The sequence below is a fragment of the Conger conger genome, chromosome 19 (assembly GCF_963514075.1).
Source record: "Conger conger chromosome 19, fConCon1.1, whole genome shotgun sequence".
Taxonomy (NCBI): Eukaryota; Metazoa; Chordata; class Actinopteri; order Anguilliformes; family Congridae; genus Conger; species Conger conger.
In genome coordinates this window covers 6,861,197-6,885,326 of record NC_083778.1, presented here as the reverse complement: position 1 = coordinate 6,885,326, position 24,130 = coordinate 6,861,197, and the positions used below count along the sequence as shown (strand labels likewise).

Genomic DNA, 24,130 nt, shown 5'->3' with positions numbered 1-24,130 from the left:
TGTAGTATTCTAAATGACCAAATAATTGCCTTCCTTATTGAACACAATTTTTTGAGTAAAAAATAGAATTTCTTCCAAAACAATGTACAGCAGATCATGTTTACACCCTAATAAACAAATATGTTAAAACTAACAGAGGAAAAATATTTGGATGTTTTATAGATTTAAAAAAAAGCATTTGATTCAATTTGGCATAAAGGCGGCCTGTAGCGTAGTGGTTAAGGCACATGACTGGGACCTGCAAGGTCGGCGGTTCGATCCCCGGTGTAGCCACAATAAGATCCACACAGCCGTTGGGCGCTTGATCAAGGGCCTTAACCCTGCATTGCTCCAGGGGAGGATTGTCTCCTGCTTAGTCTAATAAACTGTACGTCGCTCTGGATAAGAGCGTCTGCCAAATTACATTAATGTAATGTAACAGATTATTTCTCAAACTTCTTCAAAGTGGTGTAGGGGGTAAAATATATGACATCATAAAATGAATGTACTCAGAAAACAAATGCAGTGTAAAAATTGCAAACCAAAGAACTTAATTCTTCACTCAAGGGCATGGAGAGAGACAGGGGAGAGTCCAACCCTCTTTAACATCTATATAATGAATTGGCCACCATGTTGGAACAGTCTGCACTCCCTGGCCTCACTCATGAAGTCAAAGTCCTGCTCTATGCAGACGATCTCGTCCTGCTGTCCCACAGAAAACACAGGCTTCAGTAGAATCTGAATCTGGATCTCTTAGAGCAGCACTGCCAGACCTGGGCCCTGACAGTGAACATGGATAAGACCAGATACCATGATATTCCAAAAGAAAGCTAGATCTCAGGCAAGTAAATTCCACTTTACTCTAAGCACCATAAAAGCACCATTAAACATGCCACTAATTACACCTACCTGGGTCTGAATATCAGTGCGTCAGGTTTGACCTGGCAGTAAATGCATTGAAGGAGAAGGCACGCAAGGCTTTTTACACCATAAAGAGGAGCCTACACAATTTAAAATTGAAATTAACAACGATTCAGAAAATGTCAAACTTTTAAAGATTTAAATCGATCCTATGGCGGGACTTTTGCCATTTATGGACGGTGCAACAGAAATTGTCGGTGCCGTTGACCGTAATCGAATGCTTTCATATAATGCGTTCGAATGACCAAGTGCCGTTAAAAAGCACATTGTATGGGTTTGTGCTATTTGCTTATGCTAGCGACGTCATACGAACACCAGTATAGGCTTAGAACAGACTATCACTTAGTTCTTGGAAGTTTGATCACCACGACTGTGAAGTAAAAAAGTGGACAAATGACGGTTCTGTGAGAAATGTATTGGCGAGCTCACATGCACACACAGCTCTACATTCTAAAGCTCCACTTTGCCCTCCACAATATGAACGAGCTAGCTGCTTATTCTGGTGACGATGTCTGTGCGTCAGATGTGCATGATGAATATTGCTCCTTTCGGGACATATACGATAAAAGTTTCTTTGAGGAACAAAATAATGAGTTGGCGACTGGTCAGGTTTTAGCCTTCGTTGTTGCTAATGACATGAATAGAGCATTCCCAAACTTTGCAGCATTGTATCACATTTATCTCACAATTCATGTGAGCAGTGCGCAAGCAGAGCGCTCTTTCAGCAGGCTAAAGCTATTGACAACATACCTTCGCTCGACAATGACCGAGGAGCGTCTGTCACAGCTTGCACTTGTCTTTATCGGGAGAAGTGACAAAGAATATTGAATATCTGTAGGCGTGATGCATGTATGCTAGGCTATAGTGGACGTAAAATTAAACTAGAGATGTACATTTCCTCAAGAAAATGCGGAGTGTGATTGCGGCAAATCGGTGGAATATTGCTGCGACTGCTAATACTACGGTGTTTAAATATTTCCATTTACAAGCTGGTGTACCTAATAAACTGGTCACTGAGTGTATTTGAGCTGTGCTAGAGGGCAGAGGCTATTCTGACATCACAGGTTATTGTGACATCAAATCGGTGGACTATTGCCAGTACAGTTTAAATATTTGCATTTACGGGCTTAGGAGAGCATTGGTGTCTCTTCACACGGACTGGGAAGAGTCAGTCTGACATGGATGACTGAATATATAAATCTAATAGTTTAATTTGTATATCGTCATATTAGAGCTATTGTTCAATATCATTAAAGTGAAACATGTATCTTATGGGCTAACGAGGTAGTCAAGCCAAAGCTGGACACATCGGCATAGCATTCACCAGGACAATAAGTATTTTCCCCTTGTTTCATTTTTACCTTTTGGGTCAGGGGAAAGTCCAAAAAGCTGTTGGTACACACAGCCACAGACCCACATCATGTTCAAATGGCCTCGAGCTGACTGGATGAAGGGATTCTTCCAGTAGCCGAATGTCGTTCACATAGTCACCATGTCAGCCGGAGTCCATCTTACCAACAGTGTGTTGGTGTATGATAGTTCTGGGGGTTTGCTGGTGCCCCCTCCTGGTCTTATCCATGCTTGTATGGATGGCTGGGTGGGCTTCCAGAACAGAGACATACCGCCAAACATAACGGTATTGTGTCTAAGATTGAGAATGAAGATTCTAACTTTGACACCAGTGGTCCTGACTGAACTAGTATTTTATCTACCTGGTTACTGTAATCACATCAAATGGATTGTTGTGGTGTAAATGTTTTGTAATGTAATGTAATGTCATCCCTGTTCAGGTACAGCACATGAAAATGAGCTACAGAGCAAACTCTGGCTCATCAGTTGTGGTGGGCATGGTCCCTGTTAAATTAAATAAGAAAGTAAGTAAAGTAAGGTTGCGGACCACTGTAGCCCTGTTCCTCCCCCGGTTCATGACCAAACCTCGACACATCCTGGAGCTCAAGTTGCATCACCCTGCCTCTCTAAACCAGCTCACTGTACTTTCCCTCATTTTACACTTTCTACTTCCAGCTAGTTTATTACCTCTACTGTGACCTGCTCAGCCCATTTGACTGGCTGTGATAGATTTCGTATCACATTTCTGTTATATCCATTCTACCCTTACTTTACACCTTGCCAGCCAGCGGAGGATGGGCTCCCCCTCTATAGCCAGGTTCCTCCCGAGATTTCCCATTGGGCGAGTTTTTTCTTGCCACTTTTTGACGGTGAAAAGCATCTTAGTGACTGTCTTCTATTAAAAGCGCTATACAAATAAAATGAAAAATGTAACCTGTGTGATGGCTTGGCCATGGATGACAACTGGCCTGTGCTCGCCCACTGATGTAGGGTCAAACACCATCTCCTCAGTCTACTTCAAATCAGATGGTTTGAGTCACAACATTGAACAAACCTGTCAATCGCATAATGCTACAAGGCTACTGCCCCTGTGCATTAGGCACAGTTCCCAGGTTGGCTGCTGGTGCTCATCTGTATTTAGTGTGAATAAAACCGGGGAGTGAACACAACCCTTAGGGGCCCCTGTGCTGACTGATCATGCGTCAGAGAGCAGCATTCTCCTTCACATACTGGACATTATTAGTCAGGGCACCATGCTGTTGTTACCTCATCTGAACATGTCCTTAAATGAGCCCTTGCAGTTATCTGGCCCTTTGGCTTTCTTATTAGGGTCAATCATCAACCGCCAACTGCAGCACCTCCTTACAGTCAGCAAAAAAGTCCTGTTCTGTAGGTGGGAATGAGCTCTTTACAGTCAGCACAAAAGTGCTGTTCTGTAGGTGGGAATGAGATCTTTACAGTCAGCACAAAAGTCCTGTTCTGTAGGTGGGAATGAGGTGTACTGTATTGTGAGGAGTACAGCTCCCCTTCATCACAGAGTGGGGTAAAATTAAGGATTTGATAACAGTTCATAGCAGGTAGTGAATAGTAGAGATGGATGAAGACTGTAATGTGTGACAGACCTGAAACATATTACTATGCAGGTGGTCAGTCTTTCACCACATCAATCAGACATCCAGCATCCAGTCATCACCTGTGCCCTGATACTACAGACTCCACTGAAACCTTACATTCTGGTCAGGAAGCACAAACCTGGCAACCCTAAGACTCATCCGGTTTCATCCTGCTTTTCTTTGCTGTGATAGAGGAGTAAGAAGAGAGGGATGAGACTAATGTGGACAAAGAAAGAATGCCGATGGACAGAGTAGTAAACTAAGAGAGAAAGAGCTTTTCATCATTTCACTGCATAGAGCCATAATCACTCATTCTATTTAGTTAAGGTCACACAGAACACCGCACTACTCACCCCAGTCTCTGTAGTTTACAGTTTGGACTCATCAGTCCAGCACAGAGCAGCTTCACTCCTGCATCTCCCAGGTTATTGCTGCTGAGGTCCAGATCTCTCAGGGGTGAGTTTGATAACTGGAGAGCTGAGGCCAATATTTCACATGACTCCTCACTTAGGTCACAGCTGTTCAGTCTGTAAAGAAGAATGAATACATGATAGAATAACAAGGTTAGGTAGGCTGTAAAAGATAACATCTTTCAAAGTGGACAGTGAGTTAGTTTGCAATACTGTGGGACATATGGCACGGCTAATGGTAAGATGTAAAATATATACATATATACATCTGTCACAGTGGCCAGGGAGTTTGCTTTTTTTCCTTTTGGTTTTCTTGGCACCCCTGGTTCAATTTTGTGCTGTAGCTGTACCCAAGTACAAGTGATTCCTTTTGTGTACGTGTATTTGCGTGTCTTGAGTTGTGAGGCGTGGCAGAACTTTCAGAATTTTACCCAGACACCGTGCAAACTCTGAGAACCAACCCAACAGAACTTGCATTGAAAATGTAAATGAGTAAAGAAATGTAGTGAGAGAAATTAACAAACTTTAGTAAATGTAACGGAGTAAATGTTGCATGTTACTACCCACCTCTGCTAACAGGCGACTGCTCCGTCTCATAATGATAAAATATATCAGATATATTCAGCTACCTGCTGATACTGTAACTGTCTGATGTTCCAAACTGTTTTTTCATTAGGCCTATTGCATCACTGATGTGCTCCAGTCCACTCTCTCCTCCTCTGACAATTCGCTCATTTGTGCATCCTCCTCACCTATTCCTCCATTTATTTACACATCCTCACCACTTCTCACTTCTATCTTTCTGTTTCTTACCGCTCTTCATTGGCATTTGTGCTTTCTCTTCTATTTCTGTCTGCCTCCTTCTCTCTCCACTTACTTTTAACAAACTCATCTGGAGACATATTCACTTTTAAACATTTTCTTGACTGAGTTAGTTATAAACTAGCTGCCTAACTTGCTACATCTCATTTTAGATCTTTCCTGTACCATTTTAATAAACTACTTCACTTTCTGAACATGATCAGCAAACCTAAACTTTAGGTTTCAAATATTACAACAGACCTGTCAAATATCCATCCATCCATTATCCTAACCCGTTTATCCTGAACAGGGTCGCAGGGGGCTGGAGCCTATCCCAGCATATATTGGGCGAAGGGCAGGAATACACCCTGGACAGGTCGCCAGTCCATCGCAGGGCACACTGCATGTCTTTGGACGGTGGGAGGAAACCCACGCGCACACAGGGAGAACATGCAAACTCCACACAGAGAGGTCCTGGCTATTTTGGCTTTGGGGTATTTTGTTTGTTTGCCTATTTATTGTTACTTTACTATTCATTCACTACCTCTACCTGAAATTTACACAGACTGCTCTGCATAGTGTTTCTGCTTCGTCATTAGTAACTGTGCTGACCCAATTCTGTACATTGTAACTGTGGTACAAGTGTCCACCTCTCAGCTCCTACGAGCCATTGCCCAGTCCAACCAATGTGGTCTTATTATTATTCATGAATTTGATAAATAAACAGATTTGTAATTTTCAAAGAATATCAGCGTCCATCTGATTAATCTGATTCGTTTGATTGAATAACACTTGTGCAGGGCTCATCTGTGATTATTTTAGTAGGGTTCTCTCGCCCCTTATTGTGAGAGTGGTGTAATCAACCTCAATTACTGTAACTGTAGCTGGCGCTCGAGCTACTGCAGGCCAAATACAGAATATGCCGATGTTCGAGTAAGGAAAAAAGGAGAGGGTTTGATGAGTCAACTGATGAGCCCAGGTCAAATCCTCAGGCCCGTTTCAAAGTAGACATACTTCCAGGTTCTTGATGCGTTTGTAACACAGATGAAGATGAGATTTTCTGATGTGAGGGAAACGGCATCAAAATATCAAGCCCTTAACCCCAAGTATTTCTTTGCCTGAGATTCGATACAATATATAAACGAGCTAGCAGCTTATTCTGGTGATGATGTCTGTGCGTCAGATGTGCATGAATACTGTTCCTTTCGGGACATATACCAAATGCCAATAATGTAATGTAATGTAATGTAATTTATGAATTTCAGCACACCTCACACCCTCCGGTCAAGCAGTGGGTATAGCTAACGGGTGACCTCTGCTGGTCACTCGAGGTAGCCGGACCGAGTTTTTGGCTGAGCTTCTTCACAGCCAAGTGTTTATAAATTTTAAGAAACTAAAACATATCTTAAAGAATAATGGCAAAAATATATCACTACTACCATAGGCGACATATCACACCAACCAGTTCACGTTATCTTAATCTGAAGTTACAGCTCACCAATAGCCTATGTGTTTACATTTACATTCAAATTGATCAGTTCCCAGCTTCCGAGAGGAGCTTAGCAGAGCATTGCTGTCTCTTCACACGGACTGGGAAGAATCAGAGTCTGACAGGGATGACTGACTATAAAAAAAATAATAGTTTAATTTGTACATAGTCATATTAGAGTTATTGTTCAATATCATTAAAGTGAAACATGTATCTTTGATGTAACGCTTTGTAAAATACTTTATTTATTCAAGTAAAGAGTTATCATTACCATATTTTCTTCTTTCTTTCTCAACAAATTTCTGGTTAATGGCACTACAAGCTTAAATTGTATGTGATGTCAGCATATTTTAACATCAACAAAATCCTTAAGAATAAAGGCATGTATTAGGGATTAACATTTACAGGATCTATTCTGCCTTAATTAGCAAGTTCACACACATAGCACTAGATATACCAACAATATTCATCTCCCTCCCTTTCACTCCTCTCCACTACTCGTCCTTATTCGAATCAACAGCACCTATGTGTGGGAGATGGTGGGTTACCGTGGACTGAACATTACTGCTGCCCTAGAGGTGTGGAGAATAGTTTTAAAAAAACACTGAAACTAAATAAAAACTTGCTGAGATTACAGGATGAACCTGGAATCCCCCCTTTCTCCCCCCTAAAGCCTTTCACTTTCAACAAAGTCATCATTTATTTGACAGTTGATCTTTGGAAATAATAATCGTAAATTAAATGAAACAAAATATATAAGTGAGGAGGTTTTGCATTTGATGCTGCTTATCTTCTGGGTTCAGAACATTAAATGAGGGCACATTGGAAATTATAATCAAATTTTCAGATGCCTAACAATTTTATTGCACTTTATTCTGACTAGAATGAGAAAGTATGAAAATATGCTGTCAATCAGCTACATGAATAATGACATAATACTCACATGGCCTTCCTGCAGTTCCTGACTACTGGTACCAGTCTGTGACGACCTGCTTCTGATGTGTTGTAGGTCTTCAAGTCAAACTCATCCAGGATCTCCTCTGACATCAGTAACACAAAGGCCAGAGCTGAACATTGGTGGGGTTGCAGCTTTTTATGAGAAAGTTTTCCTGATCTCAGGGAATTCTGGATTCTCTTCACTGCAGGGTTGTCATTCAGTTCATTCAGACAGTGGAACAGATTGATGGTCCTCTCTGCGGATGATTCGCATTTCATCTTCTCCTTAATGTACTGGACTGTTTCCTTGATGCTCTCTGATCTGCTTCCTGTCTGGGTCAGTAGTCCTCCTAAGAGGGTCTGAATGGAGTCCAGAGAGAGGCCGAGAAGGAATCGGAGGAAAAGGTCCAGGTGTCCATTCTCACTCTCTAAGGCCTGATCCACTGCAGTCTCATGTAACTCAGACAGCTGCACTCTGCCACTGTGAGGTTTTGATTCTTCTGCTCTGAGCACATTTCTGTTCTCATTTACACATGAATGAAACACAAACAAGGCGGCCAGATACTCCTGAATGCTCAGATGCACAAAGCAGTAGACCTTCTCCTGACCCAACCCACGCTCCTCTTTAAAGATCTCTGTGCACACCCCAGAGTACACTGAAGCTTCACTGACATCAATGCCACTGTCTCTCAGCTCCTCTTCATAGAATATCAGATTGCCCTTTTCCAGCTGTACAAAAGCCAGCTGCCCCAGTTTCAGGATGATTTCTGTATCTGATGCTGACATCTTTGGGTTTGTTTCATCAGAGCCACGATACTTCAGATTCTTCACATTAGTCTGAATGAGCAGGAAGTGTGTGTACATTTCAGTCACAGTTTTGGGCAGATCTCCACTCTCTACTTTACCCAACATTGTCTCCAGAACAGTAGCAGAAATCCAGCAGAAGACTGGTATGTGACACATGATGTAGAGACTCCTGGATGACTGGATGTGTGAGATGATTCTGCTGGCCTGGTTCTGATCTCTGATTCTCTTTCTGAAGTACTCCTCCTTCTGTGGGTCATTGAACCCTCGTACCTCTGTCACCTGGTGGATGCACTCAGGAGGGATCTGATTGGCTGCTGCAGGTCGGGAGGTGATCCAGAGGAGAGCAGAGGGAAAAAGATTCCCCTTAATGAGGTTGGTCAGCAGCACATCCACTGATGATGACTCCGTTATATCACAGCAGATCTCATTGTTTTGGAAATGTAGAGGAAGTCGACATTCATCCAGACCATCAAAGATAAACACAACTTTGACTTCATCACCTTCAACACTTTTGACCTCTTTCAGTTGTGGAAAGTGGTGCTGCAGAAGTTGCATCAGACTGAATGCTCCTTCCTTCTTCAGATTCAGATCTCGGAAAGGAAGAGTGAAGATGAAATCAATGTCCTGATTGGCTTTTCCTTCTGCCCAGTCCAGAATGAACTTCTGCACAGAGATGGTTTTCCCAATGCCAGCGATGCCCTTTGTAAGCACAGTTCTGATGTGTTTCTCTTGTCCAGGTAAAGGCTTAAATATGTCATTGCAGAGGATTGGAGTCTCCTGGGTGGTTTGTCTCTTGGATGCTGTCTCAATCTGCCTGACCTCGTGCTCATTATTGACCCCCCCACTTCCCCCCTCTGTGATGTAGAGCTCTGTATAGATCTCATTGAGGAGAGTTGTGTGGCCCTGCACTGCTAAACCTTCAAATATGTATTCAAACTTCTTCTTCAGATGAGTTTTCAGTTCCTGCTGGGCTCTTTTAATGGATTCATCTGAAGAGAGGAAATATGATAAATAAGTCTATCTTAAAATAAGATTAAAGTTTACAATTCAATAACAGATTAAGAAGAAAAGCAGTTTTCACAGTATTTTACACACATCAGTGTTACAAACATTTAACAGTGTAACACACCTCTCTCACAGTATTACAGACCTCTCAATCATAATCAATCACAAATAAAATGAATGAGCAAAAAGTACATACTGCTGCACTTGTAAAATAAGAATGAACACCTCCAAATACCTTCTTCAAAGGTCACATGGTCATTTTAAAATCTATTCTTCCCTGAATATGAACTCAGGACAGTCTGTCTGATGGGTCAGTGCTTTAGTTACTGCACAAACTCAGGACAGTCTGTCTGATGGGACAGTGCTTTAGTTACTGCATTAACTCAGGACAGTCTGTCTGATGGGACAGTGCTTTAGTTACTGCACAAACTCAGGACAGTCTGTCTGATGGGAGAGCGCTTTAGTTACTGACTTTTGAGCACAAAGTTCCTGCATTGAATCCCCTTCAGAGACATTTAATCATCTGTGCATTTATCTACTGTGCAATCACTACTTGAGGCTATAATTTCATTTAAATGCCTTTGTGAACGTGTTGTTCATGATGTTTTTTAGATGTAAGATTATCAAGGTTAAGCATTATCATGAAAGTGTGAATTCTATAAATCAGAACACTGCACTGTGAGATCTGTTTGCTAAACTCATGTCAGTACTCTAATGGACACACAGTAGCAATGAGAGAGAACTTACTGTGTGGTTCATTTCTCTCCAGTGAGTCAGCGAGATCCTTGAAATAAACACATGAAGAGGTGCGCTGTATCAGTGTGAAATAAACACATGAAGAGGTGTGCTGCATCAGTGTGAAAAACACATGAAGAGGTGTGCTGTATCAGTGTGTAAAATAAACACCTTACATGTCGTGTTTTTTGACTATCAGAAATGAGCCATAGATTGAGTCACCAAACATGCTAAATGCTCATATTTGAAGTGCTGATTTTAAACCCGTTGGCTTTGTGGATATACTAGTTTTCATAAATCAAGCATTTATTTTCTCTGTGCAATACATGTAGTCAATGCGACTGTAACTGAACTTCTTGTTAAAAGGTTTCTGTTTGGAGGCTCCCTCTGCTGCTGTCTGGGACCTGCAAAAGGAGTCTTTCTGTGAGCCAAGCAGGACCAGGTCACACTCCTGAATTGGATTAGATATGTGCCCTGTGCCTGTGTCTGAGTTCATTCCCCTGTCCCGCCCCGTGCCTCTGTGTCTGAGTTCATTCCCCTGTCCCGCCCTGTGCCTCTGTGTTTGAGTTCATTCCCCGTTTCTCCATTTTCATGTGTTCTCTGTGTTTATTTTCCATTCCACGTTTCCCCTTTCTCCCGGTTACGTGTCTCCGCCCCCACACACCTGATATGCGTTTCCTCATGTGTCATCGTCTCACCTGCTTCTCGTTGTCTCGTCATTAGCATTGGATAAAAGCCGACCTGTTTCTTTGTTCTGGGCAAGTTTGTTTTGTGCTGTGCCTTTGTGTTTGTGTCCTGGTTTCCTGCCCTCTGGCTTCCCAGTTCCTGACACCCTGCCAGTTCCTGTCCCTTTGTCTGAACTTGAACGCATAACTGCTTACCCTGTATTGCCCTGCTTGCCAAGCTAGTATTCTGTGGTACCCGATTAAATCCTGCAGCTTACTACCTCTGCAAGTGGCTCCAACCGGTTCTCCCCATAACATTAACGATTATTTAGTACAACCAGGAACTCTTTGCAAATATTTCTGATTTTTAAACAACAACCACAATTTTTTATCCAACTAACAAACCAGAAATAAATGTTTAAATAAAAAGCTGGTTCATTGTGATAGGGAGATGTAACACTGAGTGGTTACTAGTAATATTTGGTGCAGTATATGATTAATGTAAAGCGCAATATTAGGCACATATAAACATTACCCTTTTATTACATACACTCACTGAGCACTTTATTAAGAACATTTTTACTTTATTACACCTACTTATTAATTTGATTATCTAATCAGCCAATTGTGTGGCAGCAGTGCAATGCATACAGTCATGTAGACTGGGGTCAGGAGCTTCAGTTAATGTTCACATCAACCATCAGAATGGGGAAAAAAAGGAATCAAAGTGAATGTGGAATGATTGTTGGTGGCAGAGAGGGTGGTTTGAGTATCTCAGAAACTGCTGATATCCTGGGATTTTCACACACACTAGTCTCTAGAGTTTGCAAGGAATGGTGCAAAAGACAAAAAAACTCCAATGACAGCAGTTCTGCAGACTGAAAAAGGCCTTGTTAATGAGAGACGTCAGAGGAGAATGGCCAGACAAGTCAAAACTGACAGGAAGGTGACAGTAAGACAGATCACCACACATTACAACAGTGGTATGAAGAAGAGCATCTCTGAACACACAATGCTCCATAACTCTAAGTGGATAGGCTACAGCAGAAGAAGCCTAAAAAATAAGTGTAATAAATGCCTAATAAAGCGCTCAGTGAGTGTATATTCAAATGAAATGGACTGCACAAAGAAAACGGCATAATCAATTGAAAACAAAGAAAACGGCATAATCAATTGAAAACAATTAGGAAAAAAATCTGCTCTCACACCTGTTTTGGGAAAGATAGTTTCTCTGGTATCTTCTCTTCTGAAGAGAGCTGCACCCTGTGAAGAAAACATGGAGACAGAGCTTCCAGTTGAACTCAATCAATCAATTTTTATTTGTATCATGCTTTTAACAAAGGGGCTTTGTCGCAAAGCAGCTTTACAGAGAACTGGCCGCCAAGAGTACACCTAGGGCAATAGTGGCAAGGAAAAACTCCCTGGCTAATAGGAAGAAACCTTGAGCAGAACCTGACTCAGTGGGGGAACCCATCTGCCTCTGGTTGACACAGGTGTCTTAGAAAAATGGTTGTGAATATAAGCAGATATATTATAGTACAAGACACGAAGACAGAGCTTCCAGTTAAACCAGTCAACTCATCATTTAAACCTCTACGCAACAGGGACGGCCTGTAGCATAGTGGTTAAGGTACATGACTGGGACCTGCAAGGTCGGTGCTTCGATCCCCGGTGTAGCCACAATAAGATTTGCACAGCCGTTGGGCCCTTCAGCAAGGCCCTTAACACTGCATTGCTCCAGGGGAGGATTGTCTCCTGCTTAGTCTAATCAACTGTACGTTGCTCTAGATAAGAGTGTCTGCCAAATGCCATTAATGTAATGCAATGTAATGTAATGTAATCCTCTAACTGCAGCTATAACTGGTACCACATCTGAATATAAAACATCCACCTACACCTGAAAGCTGACAGTGACATTGAAGTGTAATTAAGCAGTTGTGTCAATTTAAACTCATTTCATTACCTTTGATCACCTGTGAACTCTCCTCTGAAGTTGAGTAGATTACCCATTGACTGATCACTCTTCATAGACAGACAGCTGGGTACAGGTGACCCTGCTCTTTCTACCTGGACCCTGTGAACAAAACATGGAGACAGAGCTTCCAGTTAAACTCAATCAATCAATTTTTATTTGTATCATGCTTTTAACAAAGGGGCTTTGTCGCAAAGCAGCTTTACAGAGAACTGGCCGCCAAGAGTACACCTACGGCAATAGTGGCAAGGAAAAACTCCCTGGCTAATAGGAAGAAACCTTGAGCAGAACCTGACTCAGTGGGGGAACCCATCTGCCTCTGGTTGACACAGGTGTCTTAGAAAAATGGTTGTAAATATAAGCAGATATATTATAGTACAAGACACGAAGACAGAGCTTCCAGTTAAACCAGTCAACTCATCATTTAAACCTCTACGCAACAGGGACGGCCTGTAGCATAGTGGTTAAGGTACATGACTGGGACCTGCAAGGTCGGTGCTTCGATCCCCGGTGTAGCCACAATAAGATTTGCACAGCCGTTGGGCCCTTCAGCAAGGCCCTTAACACTGCATTGCTCCAGGGGAGGATTGTCTACTGCTTAGTCTAATCAACTGTACGTTGCTCTAGATAAGAGCGTCTGCCAAATGCCATTAATGTAATGCAATGTAATGTAATGTAATGTAATCCTCTAACTGCAGCTATAACTCGTACCACATCTGAATATAAAACATCCACCGACACCTGAAAGCTGACAGTGACATTGAAGTGTAATTAAACAGTTGTGTCAATTTAAACTCATTTCATTACCTTTGATCACCTGTGAACTCTCCTCTGAAGTTGAGTAGATTACCCATTGACTGATCACTCTTCATAGATAGACAGCTGGGTACAGGTGACCCTGCTCTTTCTACCTGGACCCTGTGAACAAAACATGGAGACAGAGCTTCCAGTTAAACTCAATCAATCAATTTTTATTTGTATCATGCTTTTAACAAAGGGGCTTTGTCGCAAAGCAGCTTTACAGAGAACTGGCTGCCAAGAGTACACCTAGGGCAATAGTGGCAAGGAAAAACTCCCCGGCTAATAGGAAGAAACCTTGAGCAGAACCTGACTCAGTGGGGGAACCCATCTGCCTCTGGTTGACACAGGTGTCTTATAAAAATGGTTGTGAATATAAGCAGATATATTACAGTACAAGACACGAAGACAGAGCTTCCAGTTAAACCAGTCAACTCATCATTTAAACCTCTACGCAACAGGGACGGCCTGTAGCATAGTGGTTAAGGTACATGACTGGGACCTGCAAGGTCGGTGCTTCGATCCCCGGTGTAGCCACAATAAGATTTGGACAGCCGTTGGGCCCTTCAGCAAGGCCCTTAACACTGCATTGCTCCAGGGGAGGATTGTCTACTGCTTAGTCTAATCAACTGTACGTTGCTCTAGATAAGAGCGTCTGCCAAATGCCATTAATGTAATGCAATGTAATGTAATGTAATCCTCTAACTGCAGCTATAACTCGTACCACATCTGAATATAAAACATCCACCTACACCTGAAAGCTGACAGTGACATTGAAGTGTAATTAAACAGTTGTGTCAATTTAAACTCATTTCATTACCTTTGATCACCTGTGAACTCTCCTCTGAAGTTGAGTAGATTATCCATTGACTGATCACTCTTCATAGACAGACAGCTGGGTACAGGTGACCCTGCTCTTTCTACCTGGACCCTGTGAACAAAACATGGAGACAGAGCTTCCAGTTAAACTCAATCAATCAATTTTTATTTGTATCATGCTTTTAACAAAGGGGCTTTGTCGCAAAGCAGCTTTACAGAGAACTGGCCGCCAAGAGTACACCTACGGCAATAGTGGCAAGGAAAAACTCCCTGGCTAATAGGAAGAAACCTTGAGCAGAACCTGACTCAGTGGGGGAACCCATCTGCCTCTGGTTGACACAGGTGTCTTATAAAAATGGTTGTGAATACAAGCAGATATATTATAGTACAAGACACGAAGACAGAGCTTCCAGTTAAACCAGTCAACTCATCATTTAAACCTCTACGCAACAGGGACGGCCTGTAGCATAGTGGTTAAGGTACATGACTGGGACCTGCAAGGTCGGTGCTTCGATCCCCGGTGTAGCCACAATAAGATTTGCACAGCCGTTGGGCCCTTCAGCAAGGCCCTTAACACTGCATTGCTCCAGGGGAGGATTGTCTACTGCTTAGTCTAATCAACTGTACGTTGCTCTAGATAAGAGTGTCTGCCAAATGCCATTAATGTAATGCAATGTAATGTAATGTAATCCTCTAACTGCAGCTATAACTCGTACCACATCTGAATATAAAACATCCACCTACACCTGAAAGCTGACAGTGACATTGAAGTGTAATTAAACAGTTGTGTCAATTTAAACTCATTTCATTACCTTTGATCACCTGTGAACTCTCCTCTGAAGTTGAGTAGATTACCCATTGACTGATCACTCTTCATAGACAGACAGCTGGGTACAGGTGACCCTGCTCTTTCTACCTGGACCCTGTGAACAAAACATGGAGACAGAGCTTCCAGTTAAACTCAATCAATCAATTTTTATTTGTATCATGCTTTTAACAAAGGGGCTTTGTCGCAAAGCAGCTTTACAGAGAACTGGCCGCCAAGAGTACACCTAGGGCAATAGTGGCAAGGAAAAACTCCCTGGCTAATAGGAAGAAACCTTGAGCAGAACCTGACTCAGTGGGGGAACCCATCTGCCTCTGGTTGACACAGGTGTCTTAGAAAAATGGTTGTGAATATAAGCAGATATATTATAGTACAAGACACGAAGACAGAGCTTCCAGTTAAACCAGTCAACTCATCATTTAAACCTCTACGCAACAGGGACGGCCTGTAGCATAGTGGTTAAGGTACATGACTGGGACCTGCAAGGTCGGTTCTTCGATCCCCGGTGTAGCCACAATAAGATTTGCACAGCCGTTGGGCCCTTCAGCAAGGCCCTTAACACTGCATTGCTCCAGGGGAGGATTGTCTACTGCTTAGTCTAATCAACTGTACGTTGCTCTAGATAAGAGCGTCTGCCAAATGCCATTAATGTAATGCAATGTAATGTAATGTAATGTAATCCTCTAACTGCAGCTATAACTCGTACCACATCTGAATATAAAACATCCACCGACACCTGAAAGCTGACAGTGACATTGAAGTGTAATTAAACAGTTGTGTCAATTTAAACTCATTTCATTACCTTTGATCACCTGTGAACTCTCCTCTGAAGTTGAGTAGATTACCCATTGACTGATCACTCTTCATAGATAGACAGCTGGGTACAGGTGACCCTGCTCTTTCTACCTGGACCCTGTGAACAAAACATGGAGACAGAGCTTCCAGTTAAACTCAATCAACCAATTTTTATTTGTATCATGCTTTTAACAAAGGGGCTTTGTCGCAAAGCAGCTTCACAGAGAACTGGCTGCCAAGAGTACACCTAGGGCAATAGTGGCAAGGAAAAACTCCCTGGCTAATAGGAAGAAACCTTGAGCAGAACCTGACTCAGTGGGGGAACCCATCTGCCTCTGGTTGACACAGGTGTCTTAGAAAAATGGTTGTGAATATAAGCAGATATATTATAGTACAAGACACGAAGACAGAGCTTCCAGTTAAACCAGTCAACTCATCATTTAAACCTCTACGCAACAGGGACGGCCTGTAGCATAGTGGTTAAGGTACATGACTGGGACCTGCAAGGTCGGTGCTTCGATCCCCGGTGTAGCCACAATAAGATTTGGACAGCCGTTGGGCCCTTCAGCAAGGCCCTTAACACTGCATTGCTCCAGGGGAGGATTGTCTACTGCTTAGTCTAATCAACTGTACGTTGCTCTAGATAAGAGCGTCTGCCAAATGCCATTAATGTAATGCAATGTAATGTAATGTAATCCTCTAACTGCAGCTATACCTCGTACCACATCTGAATATAAAACATCCACCGACACCTGAAAGCTGACAGTGACATTGAAGTGTAATTAAACAGTTGTGTCAATTTAAACTCATTTCATTACCTTTGATCACCTGTGAACTCTCCTCTGAAGTTGAGTAGATTACCCATTGACTGATCACTCTTCATAGATAGACAGCTGGGTACAGGTGACCCTGCTCTTTCTACCTGGACCCTGTGAACAAAACATGGAGACAGAGCTTCCAGTTAAACTCAATCAACCAATTTTTATTTGTATCATGCTTTTAACAAAGGGGCTTTGTCGCAAAGCAGCTTCACAGAGAACTGGCTGCCAAGAGTACACCTAGGGCAATAGTGGCAAGGAAAAACTCCCTGGCTAATAGGAAGAAACCTTGAGCAGAACCTGACTCAGTGGGGGAACCCATCTGCCTCTCGTTGACACAGGTGTCTTATAAAAATGGTTGTGAATATAAGCAGATATATTATAGTACAAGACACGAAGACAGAGCTTCCAGTTAAACCAGTCAACTCATCATTTAAACCTCTACGCAACAGGGACGGCCTGTAGCATAGTGGTTAAGGTACATGACTGGGACCTGCAAGGTCGGTGCTTCGATCCCCGGTGTAGCCACAATAAGATTTGGACAGCCGTTGGGCCCTTCAGCAAGGCCCTTAACACTGCATTGCTCCAGGGGAGGATTGTCTCCTGCTTAGTCTAATCAACTGTACGTTGCTCTAGATAAGAGTGTCTGCCAAATGCCATTAATGTAATGCAATGTAATGTAATGTAATGTAATGTAATCCTCTAACTGCAGCTATAACTCGTACCACATCTGAATATAAAACATCCACCTACACCTGAAAGCTGACAGTGACATTGAAGTGTAATTAAACAGTTGTGTCAATTTAAACTCATTTCATTACCTTTGATCACCTGTGAACTCTCCTCTGAAGTTGAGTAGATTACCCATTGACTGATCACTCTTCATAGATAGACAGCTGGGTACAGGTGACCCTGCTCTTTCTACCTGGACCCTGTGAACAAAACATGGAGACAGAGCTTCCAGTTAAACTCAATCAATCAATTTTTATTTGTATCATGCTTTTAACAAAGGGGCTTTGTCGCAAAGCAGCTTCACAGAGAACTGGCTGCCAAGAGTACACCTAGGGCAATAGTGGCAAGGAAAAACTCCCTGGCTAATAGGAAGAAACCTTGAGCAGAACCTGACTCAGTGGGGGAACCCATCTGCCTCTGGTTGACACAGGTGTCTTATAAAAATGGCTGTGAATATAAGCAGATATATTATAGTACAAGACACGAAGACAGAGCTTCCAGTTAAACCAGTCAACTCATCATTTAAACCTCTACGCAACAGGTACGGCCTGTAGCATAGTGGTTAAGGTACATGACTGGGACCTGCAAGGTCGGTGCTTCGATCCCCGGTGTAGCCACAATAAGATCTGCACAGCTGTTGGGCCCTTCAGCAAGGCCCTTAACACTGCATTGCTCCAGGGGAGGATTGTCTCCTGCTTAGTCTAATCAACTGTACGTTGCTCTAGATAAGAGCGTCTGCCAAATGCCATTAATGTAATGTAATGCAATGTAATGTAATGTAATGCAATGTAATGTAATGTAATCCTCTAACTGCAGCTATAAGTGCACTAACACTTTAAAGTGTTCTAAAGTCTACTCGTAAGTAATTCAGTAAGTATACTTAAATGAAAGTGAACTACCCAGATACTTTGAAGTATTCAAAAGTATACTTGTAGTTAACTTTTAAGCAGCGCTTCTCAACTCCAGTCCGCAGGACCAACTTTCCAGAAGGTTTCTGATGTAACCAGGAACATACACACATCTGCTTGAACTAATCAAGGGCATTTTTTAGTTACTTGATTGGTTCAGTCATGAAATCAGGTGTGTAAGTTCCTGGTTGCAACAAAAACCTCCTGGCAAGTGGGTCCCAAGGACTGGAGTTGAGAAACACTGCTTTAAAGTAAAAAACAAGTATAGAACAAGTAAACTAGCAGTATAGTTAATGTTTTCTCCAAAAAAGTGTACTTGAAAATAAACTATTTTTCAAAAAGATACTCCCTATCTTTTGAAGAAAAAAAAACGGGGAAATAAGTTTCAAGGTCTCATTTGTCGTTTTATTTCTTGTTACAGTTTTTTTACAAACAAGTTTGTGCTCAATTTACAAAACCTTAGACACAACGCTCAAAATGGTAAGCATTTGTAACACAGCCTGTTCGCCTGTTCAAAACATGCATTGTTCCTTCATATCTTTGAAGAAATCTTGCACTTCGACACTATTGTTTAAAGTAACTCATTTATCGTGAAACACTATAGGAACATTTGTTTAGATCACCTCCACAAAAGATACCTATAGCTTCACTGTTTAGCCGTTTTTACACTTTTTGTTTCACAGTTTTTATGCAATTGCAAATGAGCATTTTTTGACAGTTACATTTTTAGAACTTTTCACACAGTACAAGAGCACATTATGTGGACCAAACTGAATGATTTTTTTTGCTTTCACAAAAAAATCAGGCTGTACCACCAAACACTATACATTTTTACAGTGACAGAAAATAGTGCATTTCCTGGAATGAAACATTCATGATCTACATATGGTTGTTGTTCTAAGCAATCCGTTTCCATAAAACTATGCTTTACGAGTAATGTTGCACTTATTTTGAGGAGTTGGATACATTGGTAGTTAGATGCGTTGTAATGAATGAAAAAACTGTTTTTTCAAATGTAATGTGTGTATTTCATTTTGAAATGGTAATACTTTAAATGTTAAGTTGCGACAAGTGATCTGCTTCAGCGAACAAATGATTTTTGGATTATGTATATTGCATCCAAGCAATTGATAAAAGTGTTTGGAGTTTTGAAAAATGATGTGAATTTTGATGATCCGTTTTGAGTTTTGTGTCTACAGTTTTGAAAAATGACCTCAAGGTTCTGAAATTAGTGTCAAAGTGATTGCAAAACACTGTAATTGAAGCAGTTTAGTTTTAATTTTGATGAAACTAATAACAATAGCACCATCTAATGGTCACTTGTTCTTAGCCCCCGGTCAGGTGTGTGACGTGCTTTACATATAGTGACAGGATTTGTCCAATTGTGCTAAATTTAGTCTGAAGCTCTGTGTGAGACACGCCCCTTCAATTTGTTATCCGTTGGAGGCGTGTGAGTAGTGCCGAATTAATGAAATGGCGGGCACAAATATGAACAAATATGTACTTCACTAATCATCTGTTTTCTAAGATGTCAAAAAAACTAAAAACAAAGAGATTGAGGAACAAACCATGTGCAGCTTACGCAACAGGGCAAACAACAAAATCGTAGTTTTTGTGATTCTTGGTCTGACTAAACGGACTGGCTAGCTAAGAGCGAGTGTAGCTAAGAAGAAGCTTTTCTGCTTCCCAGGAGTAGACAAAGCATGGACTCAGCAAGGCCTTACAGATTTGAAACATTTAGAACATTCGGAAGCATGATTTGGATGATATTGGAAATAGCGTCAAGCTGTCAATGCTGGGTAAATCTACCATAGCGTGTCAGCTTGATGAAGGTAGTTAATCGTAACTCCGTACAGAGACATAATAAACTAAAGACAAGACCACTCACTGTCTGAATTGTGGGTTGTATTACATTTCATGGAGGACACTAGCTTTGCGATGGCTAGGATGAAATTACCACATCATTACACCAGGGCAAGTTTCTCCACCTGGTTGACCAGTTGATTCACCTCTTTGTTTTGATAGCCAGTTAGCCAATCACTTGTTTAAACACACTAAGTTACCCGTCAGAGACAAGTTAAAATGAGCTGCTTGACTGTAGCTATGTTCACTGTTTATGGAAAAGAACTGGCTGATGAAATATGGAAGGCAACATTTGTGGCTGTGCAAACTGAGATGACAGACAAAGTTACGGATTGAATTCCCACTGGTGCCAGCCATCCTGAAAATGATATGAGCTAATGGGGTGACATGGCTCAGGCAGTAAGAGCAGTCGTCTGGCAGTCGGAGGGTTGCCGGTTCGATCCCCCGCCCGGGCTGTGTCGAAGTGTCCCTGAGCAGGACACCTAATCCCTATTTGCTCCTGACGAGCTGGTCGGTGCCTTGCATTGCAGCCAATCACCGTCGGTGTGTGAGTGTGTGTATGAATGAGAAGCATCAATTGTACAGCACTTTGGATAAAGGCGATATATAAATGCCAACCATTTACCATTTAATGGTATTGTAAGGTACTTTGAACAAAAGTATTCATGAAATGGCATATATTCAAATGCAATGCTGGAGCGTGAGCTATTGATAGGTTTAAGACTTTTAGTTTTCAGCCGCCCCATCGAGTATCACCACCAGCCTCCACTGCATAAGACGGCATCTCCATACCAACAAATGCAAACACTATTTACCATCAATGGAACAATTCATTCAACAAAGTACCAGGAAATCTAATCAGAAAATCTGGTGCCTGAGACTTGGCCGTAGGTAGATTTCCCAGTGGGACAATGACTCCAAACATACATACAAATCCACACAAGTAAAAACAGCATCCATGTTCTGCAATGGCCATCTCAGTCTCCAGACTTAGCTGTGGTCTGGGGTCCATACGGGAAAACCCAAGGTTATCAAGGATTCTGAAAGGTTCTGCCTGGAGGAATGGTCAAAAATCCCTCCAAATGTCATCTCTAACCATATCACAAATCATCAGAAGTGGCAATAATCGTGGAACCTGTTTTTTGGAGAAATATTAGAAAAATGTAATACTTCAGTTGATTCCATTGAATCAGTAATAAAGCACAATACACATGTTGGAAAAAAGTTTATGTCAATAATTAGTATTTTTAGAACATATTTATCATGGAGCCTACTGTAACTGCTTAACATTTAGTGTTGTGATCAGGGGGACTGACTCGCCACGCCCTGGTGTTAGTTTAAACCTGTTTAATTACCTTTGATCCCCTGTGACCTCTCCTCTGAGGTCGAGTAGATGACCCATTGAATGATCACTCTTCATAGACAGACAGCTGGGTACAGGTGACCCTGCTCTTTCTACCTGGACCCTGTGAAAAAAACATGGAGACAGAGCTTCCAGTTAAACTCAGCCTCTTACTGCAGCTCTAATTCATATCACATTAAATATCTGGGTCGTGTATTTATACCTCTTTCTGTCAGTGCTGAGGGTTCCACCTTTGCGCTCTGGATCCTCTGAGAGACTCATTTTAGAAACAACGCCCCCTATCTCAGGAGACTGGAACATGTCAGACCAGACTAGACCACATGTTGGTTCTTACCCAAATCAGCCAACCTGTAAACACACAAAATGAGAACACACTGAACACACATATAGACACACTAATACAAACAGACAAGCACATTCACAATATAGCAGTGTTGACAGGAAGCAGTCTGGAATTTAAATGGTCCATAAACCTATACTCCACATCCATCCATCTATGATCTAATACACTCACTTCTGGTCAGGGTCATGGGGGGGCTGGAGCCTATCCCAGCATGCACTGCGTGAGAGGCAGGAAAACACCCTGGACAGGTTGCAAATCCATCACAGAGCAACATAGTATAGTCACCTCAGTAATGTGGGACCATTGATAATGTTGAAGAAATGTTTCTTTATAATAAAAATAATGCCAGTACTCAGCTATACATTGACTGTCTGACATGCAGAATGTATTTTATTAATGACTCAACCACAATTACACATTTCTCAGATCATACATTTATTGAGTGAAATTAGGCATCACAATTATTATTTAAGGAGGTTAGACACCCTCCCCTTGCAAGGATAACGGGGTCTTTTTCTGTAATGTCTTATAAGACTAGAGAACACATGGGGAGGGATCTTAGACCCTTCCTCCATCCACAATTTTTCCAGATCTTTGATATTTTCATGTGTGATTACCCAGATTTTGGGTAAAATGTCCTGGTACTTTGGTAGAGTTCATAATGCTATTGCTATTAACAAAGACCCCACGACCAGTGGGAGCAAAACAGCCCCAATACATTAATGATCCACGGTCGTATCTACCCCTGGTATGATCTTTTCTGTATATTAATCCTAAAATCAACACCAAACCTATGCCCAGCCAAAGAGCTCTAATGTCATATCATCTGACCACAGTAGACAAGGCCATTAAGGAAATAGCTGCTTTTTTCATTGCTCCCAATAAAGCCATTCATCCTGAATCAATTCCAAATAGTCTTTTGGCATGGAGGCAGTGTCTAATAGTAGAAATTATAAAATTCTTGATTGTAGGAATTAATTGTAGATTTGGAAACTTGGTGACCTGAAGATGGAACCAAGTTGTGTAATTCTCTAACTCTGGCCACTGGATTCTTGCTCGCTGTACCATCTACCTACCTGTGGATGTGGATGAGAAACACTAGCGCCCTCTACTGGTGCATAGCATACACTAGCGCCCTCTACTGGTGCATAGCATACACTAGCCCCCTCTACTGGTGCATAGCATACACTACTGCCCTCTACTGGTGCATAGCATACACTAGCGCCCTCTACTGGTGCATAGCATACACTAGCCCGCTCTACTGGTGCATAGCATACACTACTGCCCTCTACTGGTGCATAGAATACACTAGCGCCCTCTACTGGTGCATAGCATACACTAGCCCCCTCTACTGGTGCATAGCATACACTACTGCCCTCTACTGGTGCATAGCATACACTACTGCCCTCTACTGGTGCATAGCATACACTACTGCCCTCTACTGGTGCATAGCATACACTACTGCCCTCTACTGGTGCATAGCATACACTACTGCCCTCTACTGGTGCATCCATCCATCCATCCATTATCTTAACCCGCTTATCCTGAACAGGGTCGCAGGGGGGCTGGAGCCTATCCCAGCATACATTGGGCGAAAGGCAGGAATACACCCTGGACAGGTCGCCAGTCCATCGCAGGGCACACACACCATTCACTCACACACTCATACACTCATACACTGATACACTCATACCTATGGGCAATTTAGACTCTCCAATCAGCCTAACCTGCATGTCTTAGGACTGTGGGAGTACCCGGAGGAAACCCGCGCAGACATAGGGAGAACAGAGAGGCCCCGGCCAACGGGGAAATCAAACCCAGGACCTCCTTGCTGTGAGGCGGCAGTGCTACCCACTGCACCATACGTGCCGCCAACTATATCATATATGTGAACACCAACCAATTGTTTATTTTAATTTGAGAGTTAGTTTCCTTTAAAAACATTTTACCTCTGTTTTATACCCCAGTGAAACAGGAAGCCATGGAAGGCCACAACACAGTTCTGTAGGACTGAGATTAACTTCATCTCATGTCAACATGGTGGTGTTGATTTCACTTTGTTAGATTTTCTTCATCAGAATCATTAACTACACGTTTCAACTGCACATTAGCCCATAATTAAATCACATTTGACAAAAATGAACAGGCTCACAAGAAAATGTTCATGGAAAACAACCAAAGG

The 24,130-nt window shown here is 42.1% G+C and overlaps 1 protein-coding gene across 1 annotated transcript in view; it reads right to left on the bottom strand.

Annotated features, from left to right (window-relative positions):
• Positions 1–7,502: 7,502 nt before the first annotated feature.
• Positions 7,503–24,130, bottom strand: part of LOC133118792 (NACHT, LRR and PYD domains-containing protein 12-like) — a 202,856-nt gene continuing 186,228 nt past the window's right edge. The window contains exons 3-12 of the mRNA XM_061229039.1: positions 17,561–17,671; positions 16,740–16,850; positions 15,929–16,039; positions 15,113–15,223; positions 14,302–14,412; positions 13,491–13,601; positions 12,675–12,785; positions 11,920–11,974; positions 10,059–10,095; positions 7,503–9,295 (exon numbers count right to left, since the gene is read on the bottom strand). Of these exons, the coding sequence (XP_061085023.1) occupies positions 7,503–9,295; positions 10,059–10,095; positions 11,920–11,974; positions 12,675–12,785; positions 13,491–13,601; positions 14,302–14,412; positions 15,113–15,223; positions 15,929–16,039; positions 16,740–16,850; positions 17,561–17,671 (2,662 nt within the window). The remainder of the gene's footprint in view (positions 9,296–10,058; positions 10,096–11,919; positions 11,975–12,674; positions 12,786–13,490; positions 13,602–14,301; positions 14,413–15,112; positions 15,224–15,928; positions 16,040–16,739; positions 16,851–17,560; positions 17,672–24,130) is intronic.